Source organism: Protomyctophum parallelum (assembly GCF_964188405.1).
Source record: "Protomyctophum parallelum genome assembly, chromosome: 2".
NCBI lineage: Eukaryota > Metazoa > Chordata > Actinopteri > Myctophiformes > Myctophidae > Protomyctophum > Protomyctophum parallelum.
Window position 1 is genome coordinate 29,153,045 of NC_139699.1, and position 20,469 is coordinate 29,173,513.

At 44.3% G+C, this 20,469-nt stretch overlaps 2 protein-coding genes across 6 annotated transcripts in view; one reads left to right on the forward strand and one right to left on the reverse strand.

Moving 5' to 3' along the window:
- The window catches only part of LOC310876471 (cytochrome c oxidase subunit 5A, mitochondrial-like), a 217,592-nt gene that overhangs the window by 192,833 nt on the left and 4,290 nt on the right, over nt 1–20,469 (reverse strand). The gene's annotated exons all lie outside the window — the stretch shown is intronic.
- The window catches only part of LOC310876436 (zinc finger protein 609-like), a 128,728-nt gene that overhangs the window by 98,554 nt on the left and 9,705 nt on the right, over nt 1–20,469 (forward strand). For 4 of the 5 annotated variants that reach the window (XM_083789972.1, XM_083789975.1, XM_083789973.1 and 1 more), the window contains 9 exons: nt 4,742–4,829; nt 12,407–12,786; nt 13,199–13,483; nt 13,821–15,175; nt 17,227–17,304; nt 17,570–17,704; nt 18,131–18,275; nt 18,565–18,869; nt 19,517–19,895. In XM_083789972.1, the coding sequence (XP_083646098.1) occupies nt 4,742–4,829; nt 12,407–12,786; nt 13,199–13,483; nt 13,821–15,175; nt 17,227–17,304; nt 17,570–17,704; nt 18,131–18,275; nt 18,565–18,869; nt 19,517–19,895 (3,150 nt within the window). The remainder of the gene's footprint in view (nt 1–4,741; nt 4,830–12,406; nt 12,787–13,198; nt 13,484–13,820; nt 15,176–17,226; nt 17,305–17,569; nt 17,705–18,130; nt 18,276–18,564; nt 18,870–19,516; nt 19,896–20,469) is intronic. The other variant, XM_083789974.1, reaches the window with a different exon arrangement.

The following is a 20,469-nucleotide window of genomic DNA, read 5'->3' on the forward strand; positions in this document are numbered from 1 at the left end:
TCCAGCCAGCGTTCTCGTGCGATTAGATAAGTTCTCTCTGTCGCTGCAGCTTCCAGTTTCACTGCAGTGCTGAGGTAGCATGCTGAGGTCACCAGTGGGAGGTGAGAGAGAGAGAGGGGGGGGGGGAGGGGGGGTGATGGATTTACAATGTTCTTTTTTGTTGCCACTCCAAGAAACAGCAATGTGTGTCTCTATGTATGTCTGTTTATTTAGGGTATAGACTTTTTTTTTTGTGTGTATCACCAGTACAGGGAAAATGAGTTTTTAGTACAGTACGAGCACAGTACAGTGGTACAAATACAGTACAGCACCACTCAGTTCAGAAAGATTATGTAGGGTGATTGTTGCTGTGATTTGTTGTTTATTCTTGTGTTATTATTGTTGTTTTCTGTTCTTACCTTAAGCCCAAACCACACCAAAGGGTCGGGTTGGGACAAATCTTCTTTTTTTTCGTCACATCGCAACGCATTGTATACATCATTGTAGCTTGTAGATCTGCTTGTATACATTTGAAAACTCGTGGAATGGGACTTTCTACTTGTTCCACCCCCGCAGGAGTGGCATTCGAACCCGGGGTTTCCTCCCACCTCTGGAACCTGGAACATGTGGCCACTAACTAGCTTAGCACCAGGCACCCCGCCCGGGCTTGACACATTTTCAACCACTTTAGGCTTGCTTGTCTGTCTTCTCTGCAAGAATTCTGCAGTCAAGCCATACGATCTGCTGTAACGAATCTTGTGTTCTAAACGCAGTGTCAAATATCACACTGAGCCTCACTGCTCAACGTACTGTATGTAGACGAGCTCATACCACAGTCTAAGCAGCCTCAAACTATCCAAATGGTGAAACAGAAGCTTCTGAAGTCACAAACATTACGAGTCGAGGACATTCCTGTGTGAGGTGCTCCAACTCTTCACTTCCCGCTGAAGCCTGGAGTGAAATGGTGAAAGAGGTCTCCGGTGTCTCAGTGAAATAGTGAAAGATGGTGTCTCAGTTACTGTACATGCAGGCTTTGAACTGGAAGCCTTCGATTCGCATCGGTTTGTTAGGAAAACGAGCTGCTTGAAATCAACTGCTGTACGCTTTAATTCTCAGCTTTCATTTGTGTGAAACCTTTTTCACACCATTTCCCTATACTGTAATTCTGTCGGTCTGTCTGTCTGTCTGTCTGTCTGTCTGTCTGTCTGTCTGTGTGTCTCTCTCTCTCTCTGTGAATGCTGTCCTCAGCAGGTATGTCAGATAGAGGGCAGTGCATTGCTTCCGTGCTATAATAATAATAATGATCCAGTAGAGTGTATTCCCTGTGCTGTGAGCTGGCTTATGTAACTGGAAGGGTTACTCAGACAATATTATTCCTTACAGCAGTACCTGCTGTCACTGCCTCATATATCCTGAAGAATATCCAAGCACGGTCCTCGGTTTGCAGTTGTTTAAAATGTTTCCACAGTTTGCCATGCCCAGAAGATGAATAAACTCTTGATCAAATATTGCACATCGAGTCAATTCTTAACCTCGGATCGATCGAACAGGAGGAGCAGTTTGGAACGAATGTTAGTTAGACCCAAGGAATAAAGGTTATATATATTATCATCGGCGTCGGCGAGCACTTTTATGGGCACTATATCTTCTCACAGAGCCTTTCACACATAGTGAGCAAAACCTTGGCGATCTTGCGTCAGATCGGGAGGTTTGTCTGTGAGCGCCAAAAAGGGTCCCCGACAGCATAATGGGAGCAAATATTGTGCAGTGTGTACGAGCCATTACTGTACATAAAACCACTGTTGCTTACTGTACATTAAAATCTCCCACTGATGGGAAATCGTTGGTGCATAATTAGTTAGGGATGCACCGATGTATCGGCAACATATTGGAATCGGGTGATATTTCCACATAACGGTATCGGCAAATAAAACTGACATTAACCGATGGCAGTAGCCATATTAAGCTGTAGATTAATTAATTTAACGCATAAATTGTGCGTTGGCTATGTTGGTGTGTTGGTTATCTGCACCTTACCAAGCTGTAGATTCTGAACATTTATTTGTTGTATTGAAGATGTATTTGTTTCTCTTCTAAGCTGATGTATTTGTTTCTATTCTAAGCTCCATCTCGAAAGTGATGGAAAAAATAGACTATGAACAGGTTGAAAAGTATCTTGCCACTAATAAATTGCTGTACGAGTTCCAATCTGGTTTCAGAACATCCCACTCCACTGACACATGCCTTCTCTATTTGAGCGACCACATCAAACACGAGGTGGACGCTGGAAAATACTGCGGCATTGTCATGCTGGACCTCCAAAAGGCTTTTGACACCGTGAACCACTCCATACTGGTTAACAAGCTTAAAGCTATTGGTTTTGATAGCACATCAGTGAGCTGGATGCAATCCTACCTGGAGGGGAGAGAACAGATGGTGGAGGTGAACGGAACACTGTCCCCTCCCCCTCCCAGTGAGCTGTGGCGTCCCACAAGGAAGCATACCTTTACTGTTCCTAATATATGTTAACGACATGACTTCAGCTTGTGACTGCAACTTGTTCCTGTTCGCAGATGACTCAGCACTGCTGGTCTCGGACAGGAACAAACTGCAGGTTGAAAAGACCCTCAGCTCTGAACTCGGTAGAATCTGCACCTGGCTCGCTGATAACAAACTATCCTTACACCTGGGAAAAACTGAATCCATCCTCTTCGGATCAAATAGTAATCTCAGCAAGGCAGATGGCTTCTTGGTTAGAGTGGGTGACAATATTATCACACGAAAAGATCAAATTACCTACCTAGGTTCCATCCTGGAGGCCAATCTTTCCGGTGATAAGATGGCCACCAACTAGGGTGGCCACCTGCAAGACCTCAGAAAGGAGGACACTTTTGCGGGGCTCGCTCCCCAGCCTCCCCCCCCCCCCCCAAACAGACACACACAGTGTTTAGAAAAGCGCTATAAAATTCCAGATATTATTATAATTATTATTATTATTACTACTACTATTGCACGCACCTGATTTTCACCACCATCATCTCCAGCAGTATGTCCACAGAGAACATATATTTGCTAATTCAATTAACCTTTTTAAATGATGGGGTACCACAAAGGTCATTCCTTTTATAATCAATTTATTTTATTTCATGTTTAGATATGTTTTATGTTGAATCTCTTTCTTGTGGGTTTTTTTATACAGTCTTATGGTCATCGGTGTGGGACATAGAATGAAGCCAGTAGCCTATGTTCACAGTGCTTTAGCCTCCCTTTCTTTCTGATGTCGAGCCATATTGCTCATTAAATGTAGTTTTTCATTTTGGCATATTTGGTTTATTTATCCCTGCATTAACTATACTAAAGTGATTGTGAGAACACACATTCCACAAAAAACAAACAGACCATCCCACTGGCAGTGTTGACAGGTTTTGGAAGAGAAACAAGCAACCATGTCTATGAAACTAGGCTTAGTAGACTATTTTATAAAACAAGGCCAAAGTCGCTTATAATTAAGCAGACATGGCAACGTCTCCTCTCTCTTTTTAAGACAGTGGGAGTGTGGCCGGCTCGCTGCGGAGCTGAGCAGCCCTGCGGAGCTTTTAATACAGAGACGACGTAAATGACAGTTATGACACAAGCACTGTATATCACACAAAACCGGACAATTATGTGTCCGGCCAGAGGTTGAGTTGGGAGGAGGACAGGTGGGTCTAAAACCGGACTGTCCGGCGTGAAACCGGACGTCTGGCCACCAGAACAAGGTTCCTTTACAGGATCTCCTCACTGGTCAGCAAAAAACACCTTGAAGACCTTAACAGGAACCCTCGTACAAGGTTTCTTTGACTATGCATCCACCTCTTGGTACCACAGCACCTCAAAGGCCCTTAAAACAAGGCTCCAGACCTCCCAAAACAAACTGGTCAGGCTCCTACTTGGCCTCACCCCCCGAACCCACCTCACCCCTGCCCACTTTGACAGGCTGGGATGGCTTAGGGTCGACGACAGAGTACAGCATCTTGCAATGGGTCTGGTCCACAAGATTCGATACACCACCAAGATACCATATGTACCTGTCTAAATACTTCCTTAATGTAAACGAAGTCCACACCCACAACACCAGAGGGAGTGCAACAAACCATGTACAACCCAGATTCGGCACAAACAAGGGACTAAATTATTTTCGCTCCTATGCCACCAAAATGTGGAACGCCCTACCAACAGTCATTAAGACATGTGAATCCCTTGACTCCTTCAAAACCGCTCTCAAAGGGCACCTACGGATGGCTGCAATTCGAAACTTGCCTCTGTAAAATCTGAATCCCCCCCCCCCCCACCCCATTTCCCCTCACTGTATATGTATCTTTTCCCTTTTTGCTTCCTATATGATGAATTCCTGTTCTGTTCCTTAGCTACATAGAAGTGTCTATTTGTATGTCTCTAAATGTTTTGATGAATTGAACAATGTGGACCCTGTTGTAAACAAGTGTAATGCTTAATTGGGTCGTCCACTCACAGTTAAGTCTTTGTATTGAGTTTGTGCTTAAAATGTACTGTAAATTCTACAAACTTTATTTCAATCAATCAATCAATGGCACAAAAGGGGGAAATAAAAACAACAATAAACACATATCTGTGTTGCTATCTGCTAAATTGTTATCTTAAACATCGGTATCGGTATTGGCCAAGAATGTCCATATTGCCGCATCCCTATGATTAGTGAATAGATGGTTTGGCTTCATGGCTCGTCTTTTCATCTTTCTCGCAGGAATGTTGGTGGTGAACGTCACGTGGAGAAACAAGACGTATGTGGGAACGCTATTGGACTGCACACGACACGACTGGGCTCCACCCAGGTAAGGATTTAAATATTAAGCTCCACCCAGGTAAAGATTTAAATATTAAGCTCCACCCAGGTAATGATATAAATATTAAGCTCCACCCAGGTAATAATTTAAATATTAAGCTCCACCCAGGTGATGATTTAAATATTAAGCCCCACCCAGGTAATGATTTAAACCTACTGGACTGTGTGCGACACGGCTGGGCTCCACTCAGGCAAGATCATTTAAATATATGGCTCCTCCCAGGTACGATCATTGAAATATTTAATACCTTAGGCTCCACCAAGCTGTGATCATTTATCTATTTAATCCCTTAAGCTCCACCCAGGTATGATGATTTAAAGGCTTGAGCTCCACCCAGGTAACGATTGTTTTAAACCTTAAATACAATCATTTCAAACCTTAGGCTCCACCCAGGTATGATGACTTATCTTTTTAAAAGCTTAAAGGAGAATTCCGGATTAACCATTTTAACCATGTAACCACCCGCCAACACCACCATCTGGTGGTTGAAGGGCATTTCACCCAGAAACGGAGAATCAGGAAGTGCATAATGGCTATGTAACGGGTCCCGCAAATGTACATACATTTTGTAACTGGCGATCATATTGTTTAGAGAAATGAGCCGCAAATCAAGCTTGTTTTGATCCATAAATGCAGCTGTGTCAGGTCTTTATTTCCCCCATATTATTATTATTATTTTTAGTAACGTGTATGTGTCTCTTTCACAACCTCGCGGCCGTTGCGGTGCAGGCGGCGTTGGCAGAGTTCCGCACGCTGTCTCCATTGTCCCCCTTTTTGTCTATGTTTTCCCCCCATATTAATATTATGAGAGAGAGTTACGAGCGTGTACAGAACAGAGTTGTGAACCGTAATCAATTGATATTAAAAATACACATGGTGGTACAGGTGATGTTATCTAACTATATCTATATCTAACCCAGTCTCTGTGTGCGTATGTCTGTACGTCTGTAATACACTCGAGAACCGTTCGTCTAACCGACTTCAAATTCGACACGCGTCCCGCCCCACCACAGGGGGTGCAGTGCCCGGTGTCGAGTTGTTTGGACCCATGGTTGAGCACATCCCCAAAAAGGCCTCTGCCCGGGCTCTGGAAAGGGCCCCTGCCCAGTGTCCATATATGGAGCTGGCATGCGTTTCCAACTTGCATCGTTCAATGGGCCCAATGGGCACCGCTGTAGAGGCGTCAACGGGCACCGCTCTAGTTATAATAACAAGTGGTACAGGTGATGTTATTGAGGGGCGCTAGCCCCTCCTATATACAGGTTTAATGTTTGTAGTTAAACAAACAAACACATTAAAAATGCCATTTTGATCATCTTTATTTTGACAATGAAGGGAAATTTACAATAAAGAGAATGTAATGTTTGTTTTACATCACCATTACATCAACATTACATCACCTAATCATAGCAGCGTGAGTTAGACTTTAATATATTAGCACCCCTCACTTCACACAGGTGTGATTTTTATTATAATAATGAGTGGTACAGGTGATGTTATTATAATGAGTGGTACAGGTGATGTTATTATAATAATGAGTGGTACAGTTGATGTTATTATAAAAATGAAAAATTACATAACATACAGAGACTGGGTCTTATGCTAAAGCGCTTATTTGCCGGTATGAGCTCGAGCTAGATCTATTGTCGGCAGGCCAAATTCAACTGACCTAGAAACATACGTTTTTTTCAGAAAACGTCAGGTCTTAACAGGTTAAAACATCTTCTACTGCGTCACACACACGCGCGCGCACACACACACACACACACACACACACACACACACACACACACACACACACACACACAGCGGTTGTAAATGCCACAGTGGAAAAGCAATATTGCTTCACGGCTGCCATTAATCAACAATGCTTGCTCGCTATCCCACCTGCACTTGGTGCTTTAACCTTCTCATAAAGAGCAGCAAGCAGACACGCGCGCACACGCACACGCACACACACACACACACACACACACACACACACACACACACACACACTCTGATAGGAATCTGTTGTATCAGCCTCTGGTCTCAATGATATAACATTCTACTGTACAGCAGAAATAGTCTGTCCTCTGCTAGCCCATTAAGACCTGGAACGCATCTGTGTCACCCTATAGCTTTGAACCACTTGAAAACAAAAATCTGTGCAAATCGTTGAATATATATTCTTTCAGAGCAAACATTTTTAACCTCCCTGGAACAACATATTTTCAGATTAGGGTCCGTGGCCAAATACATATCATTTGCGGGGTCCTTGACATGAAACTGTTAGAGAACCACTGATATAGAAACATAGGGTTTAAATGTAAACATAGGGTTTAATTTTTTTCCATTTGTACACTCTCAGAGTTAAATTAACATTGACTTTACAATATAAATTGGGGGTCCCAGAGATAGAAAAGCTGTTCAAATGGGCGTCCATAGCTTAATGCTTGTCAAACTGGGGGTCCTTGAAATGAAAATGGTTGAAAGTGACTGCTAATGGGGGTCCGCAGGCTAATAAATGTCATTTTGGGGGTCCTTGACATGAACAAGTTTGGGAACCACTGATTTTGAAGACATTTAGTAGAAACTGGTCCCTGGTCTTAAATGGGCTAGTCTTTATCTGAGTCCTGCATGAAGGAAACAGGACTCTGTGCTCTGTGTCTCCTCTCCCAGGAGGAACTGATAGAAATAGAACGTTGCTGCTACTCTAACGAGCCAGATTGCAGAATCCAATTATTGCACTAATAGCTTTTTCCTCAACAACACTGAATCACAGTCAAATCACAATGGAATGAGGTTGTTTGTTTTTCTTCTTTTTAAGTAAGACGAGGTTTTGTAATTCACGTTAGTTGCATTTCACACTAAAAAACCTAAAATGTACTCTGCATGGTATATACAGGTACCTGCCTTAGCTCTGGTCATAGCCCTAAAGCTCTATGGGACCGATGGCTTCTAGCTCTCAAATGAAACACAGACCAGCCTCTCCTGTAGTGAAAATCTAAAGCACGTTTTACCTACTCACCAATACAAAGACGGGTTGTGTCATTAGAAAGCCTAGTGAACGCACTCTGAGCCCCCCACCACACGTATAAAATCTTGTCTATGAGGTTTTTCTCTTGGCATTAACGGTAGAGGCCGCAGTGGAGTAACTAAAAGCAATTTCTTTCTCCGGTGGAAAATAAATCCCTTTTCTGGCCCAAAAGGGCATAAATCCCTATACTTTATAGAATTATATTACGTATTTACATTTATACATATTAAAAACTGTACAAATAAGATGTACGGTTAGACTATATTCTATCAATGCATGTCGTTGCTTTGCTTAATGCATGCAGTTTGTCAGGGTATACAGTATATACATTTGCACAAAGATTGTCTTCCAGTGTGCAGTATATATGACTACATTAGGGAGCCCTCTATGAATAATTCAGAGAACTGGAGTGTAAACCCGCCTGGAGAGAGGAGTCATGACTCTGAGTTCTAGAGTCTAAACCCAGGCTGGAGAGATGAGTCATGACTCTGAGTTCTAGAGTCTAAACCCAGGCTGGAGAGATGAGTCATGACTCAGAGTTCTAGAGTCTAAACCCAGGCTGGAGAGATGAGTCATGACTCTGAGTTCTAGAGTCTAAACCCAGGCTGGAGAGATGAGTCATGACTCAGAGTTCTAGAGTCTAAACCCAGGCTGGTGAGATGAGTCATGACTCTGAGTTCTAGAGTCTAAACCCAGGCTGGTGAGATGAGTCATGACTCTGAGTTCTAGAGTCTAAACCCAGGCTGGTGAGATGAGTCATGACTCTTGAGTTCTAGAGTCTAAACCCAGGCTGGTGAGATGAGTCATGACTGAGTTCTAGAGTCTAAACCCAGGCTGGAGAGATGAGTCATGACTCTGAGTTCTAGAGTCTAAACCCAGGCTGGTGAGATGAGTCATGACTCTGAGTTCTAGAGTCTAAACCCAGGCTGGTGAGATGAGTCATGACTCTGAGTTCTAGAGTCTAAACCCAGGCTGGAGAGATGAGTCATGACTCTGAGTTCTAGAGTGTAAACCCAGGCTGGAGAGATGAGTCATGACTCAGAGTTCTAGAGTCTAAACCCAGGCTGGTGAGATGAGTCATGACTCTGAGTTCTAGAGTCTAAACCCAGGCTGGTGAGATGAGTCATGACTCTGAGTTCTAGAGTCTAAACCCAGGCTGGTGAGATGAGTCATGACTCTTGAGTTCTAGAGTCTAAACCCAGGCTGGTGAGATGAGTCATGACTGAGTTCTAGAGTCTAAACCCAGGCTGGAGAGATGAGTCATGACTCTGAGTTCTAGAGTCTAAACCCAGGCTGGTGAGATGAGTCATGACTCTGAGTTCTAGAGTCTAAACCCAGGCTGGTGAGATGAGTCATGACTCTGAGTTCTAGAGTCTAAACCCAGGCTGGTGAGATGAGTCATGACTCTGAGTTCTAGAGTCTAAACCCAGGCTGGTGAGATGAGTCATGACTCTGAGTTCTAGAGTCTAAACCCAGGCTGGAGAGATGAGTCATGACTCTGAGTTCTAGAGTGTAAACCCAGGCTGGAGAGATGAGTCATGACTCAGAGTTCTAGAGTGTAAACCCAGGCTGGAGAGATGAGTCATGACTCTGAGTTCTAGAGTGTAAACCCAGGCTGGAGAGATGAGTCATGACTCTGAGTTCTAGAGTGTAAACCCAGGCTGGAGAGATGAGTCATGACTCAGAGTTCTAGAGTGTAAACCCAGGCTGGAGAGATGAGTTCCTGAACCTCTCTCTGACAGACACACTGCTGATTCTCTGTTCTGTTGTGTTCTCACACCCTGCTGAGGAGGAGAGTGTTTGGAGAGGCGAATGGTGAAAATCAGAAAAGACTCACTGTCCCAACGTTTTTTAGTTTTTTTTTAAGAGAGGAGACCGCGCCTTTTCGGTTGAAGCCCCAAAACTATGGAATGATTTACCTCTTCACATCAAAGTGGCCCCTATACTGTATAGAAACTTTTAAATGCAGTCTTAAGACTCATCTTTATACATTGGCTTTGAACTGAACCAAGTTTTCTTTGCTGGTTGTTTTTATTTTTATGGTTTCTCTCTTTTTGTATCTAACTTGAATTATTTTTCAAAACTTTATGTACTATTAATTTACTAGTAATTTTCTTGGTTGTTTTTATGTAGTTGTCTCCACCAGGCCGAAGGCATGGGGGGAGAGTATGTTTTGCAGTCCGTCCGTCCGTCCGTCCGTCCGTCCGTCCGTCCGTCCGTGTGTGTGTGTCCGTGAGCAGCTAATCTCGGCCACCGTTAACCCGGTCGATGCCAAATTTTGCACACACACTCCCTGGATGCCAACGATGAACCTCTGCCCCAAACTTTCCAGAACGGCCTGTTATAGCGCCACCAGTAGGCCGCTTTGTGCAAAACAAGTTTTTGCAGAGTACACCTACAGATTTTGTCCAAACATCACGCAAATTGGTACACAGTCTCTCTAGAGCCATTCAACGAAACCGGTCTTTCAGATTTCTCAGACTCCATCCTGATTGGTTAAGATTGGCTTCCAAAGTTCATAGGAGTGCTCAGTTTCAAACAAAATGCTGCAAATCATGAACACATCGCGTGATTTCCGTGAAATTGTGCACCCACATTCCCACTAGGCCGAGGACGAAATGCCACATGAACAATTTCAACTCATTTACTTTTGTTGCCCTTTTATCCAACCACCAGATGAAGGCAAGCTGCAATGTCCTACATTCCTGTCCTGGTGGAGACCTGTGCCCAGAAGGGCACTTTTTCTAGTTTACTTTGTGCAGCACTTTGGAAACCTTGTGTTTTATGAAATGTGCTATATACGGTAAATAAATTTGATTGGATTGGATTGAAAAGTTACGAAGTACATTCACTTAAGTATTGTACTTAGTTACATTAAGTACAATTTTGAGGTATTTGTACTTTACTTGAGTATTACCAATTTCCTATACTTCTACTTGTACTTGGCAAATATTATACTTCTATTCCACTAAATTTATTTGAAAACGTTAGTTAGTTATCGATTGTGATTATTATTACAAAACATACATTAACCACTTCAGCCCTATATACATTTTGGCCATTTGAAACTAGCAGTTCTACAAGCTCACAATGCGTTGTGATGTGATGCATTGTGAGCTTGTAGATCTGCTATTTTCCAAAGACTTTCATGCTGTACATTTGAGACAAAAGGAGATCCTTTCATCAGGTATCGCGAGACCGAAACGTCGTTACTCAGCTGAATAAACTGCTGCCATTTAAGTGAAGACAGTATGCGGGATCTCCTTTTGTCACATTATTCACACTGGTTGCCTGCTCCGACCGACCTGTCCCTGTAGGTCCCTGTAGGTGTGCAGAAGGACATGTCCCTGTAGGTGTATTGTACTGTACTGTAGGTGTGCAGAAGGACATGTCCCTGTAGGTGTATTGTACTGTACTGTAGGTGTGCAGAAGGACATGTCCCTGTAGGTGTATTGTACTGTACAGTAGGTGTGCAGAAGGACATGTCCCTGTAGGTGTATTGTACTGTACAGTAGGTGTGCAGAAGGACATGTCCCTGTAGGTGTATTGCACTGTACTGTAGGTGTGCAGAAGGACATGTCCCTGTAGGTGTATTGTACTGTACTGTAGGTGTGCAGAAGGACATGTCCCTGTAGGTGTATTGTACTGTACTGTAGGTGTGCAGAAGGACATGTCCCTGTAGGTCCCTGTACAGTAGGTGTGCAGAAGGACATGTCCCTGTACAGTAGGTGTGCAGAAGGACATGTCCCTGTACAGTAGGTGTGCAGAAGGACATGTCCCTGTAGGTGTATTGTACTGTACTGTAGGTGTGCAGAAGGACATGTCCCTGTAGGTCCCTGTACAGTAGGTGTGCAGAAGGACATGTCCCTGTACAGTAGGTGTGCAGAAGGACCTTTTCTCTACAAAAACTGTACATTTGATAAACTTGTGTGCGTAGTGAGTACTGTCTACGTTTGGTACATTTAGTACATTTTGATTCCAATACTTTTCTATGTTTACTCAAGTACATTTTGAATTCCGGACTTTTACGTGTAACGTAGAGTAGTTCTGTATTGCGGTATTGATAATTTTACTTAAAATTGAGTACTTTTTCCACCACTGCTTGTGTAGGGAAGCTGCGGCTCATCCCAGCCTCGGTCTATCTCTCTCTCTCTCGCTCTCGCTCTCGCTCTCGCTCTCGCTCTCTCTCTCTCTGTGTCACAGATTGCTAATACGTTCAGCGCTGCACACACAACCCAACCGCTATGCTAAAGGATTTGAATTATGTTGAGATTACAAGGCAGGTAAAAAGTTCAACCGCCTTGTCTTTTGCTCAATAATTATTTAAAGGGAAATGAATGGTGGTTTTCAAGCTCTATTAACGTGCCTCCTGTTTATTTCTGCAAGGGGACGATGTCAAGTAGAGACTTGTATTTCGCAAACCAATAACGGTGCAGAGGGCGTCACTCCAAATTTGGTGACATCAGTGTTCTCAGCTGTGTTCATCTATCTATCTACCTACCTACCTACCAATAACTCTTTTAATTTTACGCTCTTGTTTGTCCAGATTCTGTGAATCTCCTACCAGTGACCTAGAGATGAGGAACGGGCGTGGCCGAGGCAAGAGGATGAGACCCAACAGCAACACTCCTCTAAACGAGAACAGCAACTCCTCCGACAACAAAGGAACCACCACCACCAACAAGACACGCGCGGCCGCCTCCAACAACAGCAAGGGGCAGCGGAGGGGCAGCCAGACCCCGTCGGAGCGCCGCACGCCGCCCAACAGCAACGCCACGTCGGAGGACGTCAAGGCCAGTCCGTCGCCGGCCGGGAAACGGAAGAACAAACCGTCTTCGGACATGGAGCCCAACAACTCCAGCTCGGAGGACACCAGAGGCAGCAAGCGCATGCGGACTAATTCCAACAGCGGAGGAGGTGGCGTCGGTAAGGCCTGTCGCTATTATTAACATCATCATCGCCCGATTGCAATTGTCGCTTTCGCGTAATCATCAATCGTTTTCATGTTGTAAAATGTCCTTACATTTTCAAACATTTCTTTTTTAAATTGCTGAAATAGTTGATCTACAAGCTCACAACACTAAGCTTGTAGATCAACTATTTTTACAATTTTGAAATTTTTTGGGGAAAGTAAAAATTATTAAATGTGTCAGTGATTTCTTTGTATAGTATTGTATTATTTGTCATAACTGCCCCTGTGCAATTTGTGATTGCGAAGCCTGAAAGGCAAACTGAAATACAAACCATAACACGTTGTTCAATGCCAAAAAAAACCCACAATTGAACCGTTAATCTTAATTATTTGTAAAAAAAAAAAAAAATGTTGGCGGTGTGGTAGGTGTCGGAGGGCCGGCGGGTGTCCCCCTCCTCTCCCCAGTGAAGAGCGAAGCCCTCCCTCCCCCTCCCCCCCCGCAGCTGGACCTGGGCTGCCCGTCGCCGGTGCTCATCGACTGCCCGCACCCGACCTGCAACAAGAGGTACAAGCACGCCAACGGGCTCCGGTACCACCAGGCCCGCGCGCACAGCGACCGCGACGTCAAGCTGGAACAGCTGGACAACGGCGGGGGTGACAGCGAATACGGAGAGGACTCCTCCTCCGCGACTCTCAACCCCGAGCTGGCAGGTAAGGGGGGCTGTCACAGTTATCACATAACTGTCTAATCGCTAATTATTTGAGATTATGCTTTTGAAATTGTGTTCGCATAATCGTCATAATCAGGCTGAAATAGCTGATCTACAAGCTTACAAAGCTTGTAGATCAGCTATTTCCGCTTTATATCATCATCATTATATATGCCAGTAAATTCTTAGTATATTTAAGTTATTTGTCATATCTGCCCTGTGCATTTATAATTATTATGAGGCAATCTGAAATTAAGAAGTGTATTCATAATGCCAAAAACAACAATTAAATCAATTAAATGAATCGTCAACTTAAACTTGTAATGGTGAACCGCCAGGGAGCTGCAACGGAGCGACGTCCCTCTCTCAGAATAAAGGATGCTCGTCTCCGGCCCGTTCGCTCACCCCGAAAGGCTCCAGAGGAGGCGGCTTCGTCGACGCTCAGAGTCCTTCTCCGTCCTCCTCCATGACGGGCAAATTCGGCTCGAGGCCGAGCAAAAAGAAGAGTGCCGACGCGGAACCGCCCGACACGCCCGGGGGGGGACGCGGGACGCCGATGGACGGCTGCGAAGATGGACCATGCCTCACGGACGAGGCCAGCAGCAACGACGGCCTGGACGACAAGACCAGAGGCTCTGACAAATCCAGAAAGGCCAGCGGCGGCGGCACGACGAAGGCTGACAAAATGGCACAGAGGAACGCCAAGTCACCGCGGGGTTCCACCCCGTGTCAGCAGCAGCTCTACCCCTATCCTCCTCCGGGGAACGCAAACACATCTCCCCCTGGGTCCGGGGCGGCGACGACCCCCCCCTCCGCCATGCAAGGAGTCCCCAAAAGCCCCCAGACAAAGCCCAAACCCCCCGCTGGCGCCCCGCTCGGAGACCACCCCGCTCCCTCCGGCATCCCCAATGCCGGAGGGAAGAAGAAGAAGGACAAGAAGAAGAAAGAAGGCGGGAAAGAGGCCGAGGGAAAAGGAGGGAAAGTGGAGGAAGGGAAAGTTCCGTACTGCGAGTCCTCATCGGACCCGTCGGGCGCTAAAGGGGAGGCGGGGCTCCATAATGGCTCCTCCTCCTCGGACCCTCACCAGAGTCGTCTGGCCAGCATCAAGGCCGAGGCCGACAAGATCTACAGCTTCTCGGACAACGCGCCCAGTCCGTCCATCGGTGGCGGCGGCGCAGCGGCCGGTCGGTCGGACGGCAGTGGGATCCAGAACGGCGGCGCCGGCACAGCGGAGGACAACTCTTCGGTCAAGACGAACAGCCCGGCGTACTCGGACATCTCGGACGCCGGTGAGGACGGCGAGGGAGGGAGGGCCGGACGGACGGACGAGCAGCATCAGTCCGTGAGGGAAAGTGTAAAAAAGAACCTCTTTCCAAATCAGACGGCCACGCCCGGTAAGGAATCCCCATCGTACTATAATGCAGGATACGAGAACTACTATTCTCCAAACTACGTCGACCCCGGTCCCGATGGTCCCGATGGACCTAACTCAAGCCCTCCTCCTCATCCTACTCCTCCTCCTCTGGCCGAAGGTCAGCTGAAGATCAAAAGGGAGGAGGAGGAGGACCAAGACCACGTGGGCATAAAGGTCAAAGTTGAACCTCACGAGGAGTGCAAAGCTAATAGCAGTGCTTCTGCCCAGCAACAGCATCATCATCATCAACAACAACAACAACAACATCATCAACATCAGGTACTGTGTATACATTTATTTGTGGGTGAAAAATAGACCATGTGGTTGTAATAATAAATAATAATAAAACTTTATTTGTATAGCACCTTTCATGACATGAAATGCAGCTCAAAGTGCTTTACAGAGCAATGGAGAGAAAAGAAAAGCAAGGCATAAACATATATTTAAAAAAAAGCAGTAATGCAATACAGTGAGGACATGAATAACAAAAAATAAAAGATCAATTAAAAGCAAAGGTGTAGAAGTGGGTCTTGAGCTGTGCTTTAAAAAATGTCTACAGAGGCTGCCTGTCGAAGGTACAGTGGGAGCTTGTTCCATGCCGTCAGCCCGTAGAAGCAAAAAGCTGCTTCCCTGTATTTTTTAGTTTTTTAGGCAAAGCGAGCAGGCCAGCAGTGGAAGACCTTAGGGGTCTGTTTGGGACATATTTAGGCAGGCAGTCATGTAGGTAGGAAGGTGCGAGACCATTGAGAGCTTTATACACAAGTAAAATAATTTTACTTGTGTATAAAGCTGTTGTACGGTTGTAAGCTACTGTAAGAGAGACCCTACGGTTGTGACGTGACGTGTTTTTGAAACTAGCTGTAACTAGAACTGCACTCTGTCGAGTGCATACATGCTTGTTGCACACTAGTAGGCCATAAATGGCCAACTAGTGCGCAAGCAGAGCGCGCAAGTCCTTTCGACCGCTGTAAACTGTCAAATCTCAGTATCTCTGTGAAGGAACGTTTGAAATGTATAATTTTTAGATGTAACTATTTGCTACCTACCTACTTTATGCATATAAACACCTAGTATTATTAAGTATGATTCAAGTTTCTATCTATATAAGTTTGGGTGAAGTGCTAGTCATACATATACACACCACGTACTCTGGTCCCAGCAGATCAGGCACAACTTGCTATTTTATTTTTACTGATTATGTATATAGTATACGTATGACTAGCTCTAAATGATGACGTAAGAAATATGGTCATTTGTGGTCATTTGGTCCCAGCAAAACAGGCACAGATTTGATGTTTTTCTGCATAAACATCGAATGGCGGGACAGCTGTCACGGCGGAAGAGACCGGGCGAAAACATTACTTGCGCGCTCTGCTTGCGCAAGTAAATATCTGAAAACCTCTTATAGGCAGTCCGGCAGCCGGGGTTGTGGGGTGGGAAATTTGGTATATAGTTTTTTTATTGGCCTAAAATATTGTATATACAGTACATATATATTGTATATATTGTACATACATTCATGAATCCACTTGCTGACCGGCTGTCGGTATTGAACAATTTTTTATAGGGGTTTACAGTATATGTGACCATACCATTGACATCCTATACACTGTACATTATAATATCATTGCTAAAATGGCTTTGGAATAGCGGCGCTGGCATTACATTTAAGACAAATGCACTTGGAATGGGAAAGGGGAGAAATGGAATAGGCTATGTAGGCCTAGAGTTTTTTTATTTATTTGTAATCTACTGACATTTGTGGATTTTGTGCACAGCAACACTCTTGAAAACAAAGTATTGCATTATGGGTTTGAGCTGACAGGCCCTTTTTTATGTCAGTCAATCAATCAAGTCAACTTAATTCAAGTGGCAGATGCCAAAAAATATATATTTAAATTAAAAATTCTTTAGGGGCATGTCATGTGATCTACCTGCACAGCCTTTGTGATCTACTGGTAGATCGCGATCTACCTTTTGGGCACCCCTGCAGTATACAGTATAAGGCATAAATGTCAAAATGTCATTATACTTTAAGTAGCATGTGAGATGTCAAACTAGGCGGGTTTCATGATTCTGAATGCATTCCAAGCATTAGTTTTGCACAAAAAACACTCTTTGGGCTAAAATGGCCATTGCAATCATCACAAATGTGATGAAGTCAGCACATTTCTTCTCTCCTGCCTTGATCACCTTACTTCTTTCTCTCTCTCTTCTTCCCTTTCTCATTTTTTACTTGGAAAAAATAACACAATGGGAACTATGCACAAAAATAAATTTCACCCACTTTCTTTAAACTGATGTGACAATAATTATGTGATTGTGATCAGCAGCATCATCAACAACATCATCAACATCAACAGCAGCAGCCGTCAGTGATCCAGCAGCGCTCCAACATGTACATGCAGGTCTGTCTTCTGTTCATTATTTCCTTGTTCTTTTCTCTCTCTCTCTCTCTCTCCCTCTCTCTCCCTCTCTCTCTCTATACATTGTGTGATATATATATTTTTTAATTTTTGTTCACTATTTTTGGTGTCAGCGTGTGTTGGCACCGGGAATATAATGCATTGTAAATTGTGTCTGAATAATCCCGTAAGGGATGGGGGGGGGAGGGGGGGATGGGCTGTGAAAGGCAGCCACGAAAATAAAATCATTCATTCATTCATCATGCAGCCTCTCTACTACAACCAGTACGCTGCGTACGTTCCCCCGTATGCGTACCATCACCCTGACCAGGCCTACCACAACCACCTGATGAACGCCAACCCGGCTTACCGCCAGCAGTACGAGGAGCGCCAGCGGCAGCAGGTAAGCAGTGTCGATTTCATCCACTATTAATAACTATGACGAAAAATGTTTGTTTCACTGATGGAGAACTAAATGGGAAAACTAAAGCTATGATGATGACTAAGACTAAATGTATTGACAATTCCGTAAACAAATGAAAACTAGAGTAAAATGTTAGGAAGGGACTAGTGGAGAAAGAGATCCAGTATAAGTAAAAAAAATGAAAATAGCCGCTCTATGAAACGCGTCACAGCAGTATTTTCAACAAGTGTAAAATCAGTCATTATGACAGCCTTAAGGCCCGCCAAAATACATTTTAGTCTGCTAAATCAACTGTAGGTTTAGTCGACAAAAATCTTACGATATTTAGTCGACCAAAACTAGACTAGCAGTAAAACATTCCAGGGTGACAAAAATGTGACTAAATCAAAATCATCACTGCAACAGGCGGCCGCAAACGAGCAGCAACACCGCAATGCAATGGTGGAGAAGAAGTCCGACATGATGATGATGATGGCGGCCATGAAGGAACGCGAGGCGGCCATGATGAAGGAGGAGTGGAAACAACAACACAAAGGCCCGTTGGCGCCCGGTAAGGCTGCACAATATACCGTTATCCATTATCCAATATTTTTCAGGTGTGAACATGCGCAATATCAGTATCGCAAAAAGGCAACGGTATTGCGATATGATATATCGTTGATATATCGTGAGTGATAGTGATTCATAATGCAGTATTTTTGAATAATGTTCAAGTTTTCAATGTTGCAACACTTAAAATATAGAATACGACATTTCATATCGGTAATATCATATATCATATCAATATCGCACTATTTGACCTAAATACCGTGATATGAAATTTTGTCCATATCATGCAGCCCTGCCGCCCGGCCTCTCCAAAGCTCCCGGCGGCAGCAGCAGCAGCAGCCAATCAGATCCGGGCAAGATGCCTCAGCAGCCGCCGCCCACCAGCAAGTCCAGGGGCGGGGACTCACCTTCTTCCGAAGCCTCCTCCAAATCCTCAAAGGGAGACTGGGACTCCAAGTCCCAGCAGGCCGAGGGACTTAAGATGAAACTCAACGAAGGGGGCGGGGCACACCACGGCAAGGAGGTGGAGTCGAAGCAGGGGGCGGGGGAGTCACGAGGACAGACGGGGATGGAACAAGCCATGTGGTACAGACAGGTAAAACTTTATTTATACAAGGTAAATAAAGAAAATTATAACTTTATTTATACAGCCATGACGGTACAGACAGGTAAAACTGTATTTATAACATACATATTTACATAATTATAACTTTATTCATACAGCCATGTGGTACAGACAGGTAATACTTTATTTTACAGGTGAATCATTATAACTTCATTTATATAGCACCTTAGTAAGGTGCTATATAAATGTAGTTATAATGATGTACCTGTCTGTAAGGTCACCTTACAGACAGGTACATCATTATAACTTCATTTGTACAGAACCTTACAGACAGATACATCATTATAACTTCATTTATACAGAACCTTACAGAGTACATAATTATAACATTTCTTATCGGGTGCTTAGTAGGGCTGGTAAATTAATATTCAAATTTAGAACATTTGTCGAATATGGAGGAAAATTGTGAAAAATGTGACAGTGACAATTAAAAAACAATGTACGCTATGTTATAAAAACAAAAAATATATAATATTTTTATTGGATCCGAGAAGCTTTTACAAGTCATGCAATAATAGTAATATTAATAATAATAATATTCAAATATATTCGATATGCGGGACAATTTTTAAGAGAACGATACGCTATGCTTATCTCATCCTTGTCTCCTCAAACAGTATCCTGAGAAACACCAGTCAGAAGACCAACACCAGCAGCAGCCGCGATGGAAAGAGGAGCGCGACCGCGACAGAGAGCGTGATCGCAAGACGAAAGACGACAGACTGAGGCCCAACAAGGACAACAGCACAGGTCCCAAAGAGGACGCTCCTAAAGAGGCTCCTTCCGATCCACGGATCTCCACCGAGGACCCCCGGGTCGCCGCGGGCAAAGACCCCCGCTCTTCCAACGCGGCCCACATGCAGTTCTCGTCGCCGCTGGCGCAGCACCAGGGCTACATGCCCTACATGCACGGCTACCCGTACGGACAGGGGTACGACCCCAGCAGTCACCCTGGGTACAGGGGCATGCCCTCGGTCATGATGCACAACTACCCAGGTATGACATTCTGTTGCCTTGAAATTAAAGTATGGTGCACAACTATGCAGGTAAACCTAAGCCTTTAAATTTATGATAAATATCAAAGAGATAAATAATGTGGTTGCACATCCAAAAGGCATGAGTGAGTTTCATATAATTTGCTGCGAATTATATCCGTTACTATTTAAATATACGATGATGACATTAGCTTTAGCCGATCTTTGCTAGCTGTTTTCTTGGGGGGGGGGGGGGCATTGTAAAAGGAAATCTCCTCCATCCTGCCTCAGGTTGCTATCTCCCGGATGATATCGTTGCGTCATGTTGTAGTCATTGTTTGAACCCTCAAACCAGAACTTAATTTTCCTCAAATGAGAAGAATAATACCTTCCCAACTAGAAAAAGTGCCCTTCTGGGCACAGGTCTCCACCAGGAGGATAGGAATATTTAGGAGTAATATAAACATGTTTTTTGTTTGTTTGTTCCAATCTTTGCCAATCAGGATGGAATATGGGAAATGGTGCAGATCCGTGTTGATGGCACGCATGCACAATCCACCTGTTGGTGGCGCTATAACAGGGCAATGTGAAATGGG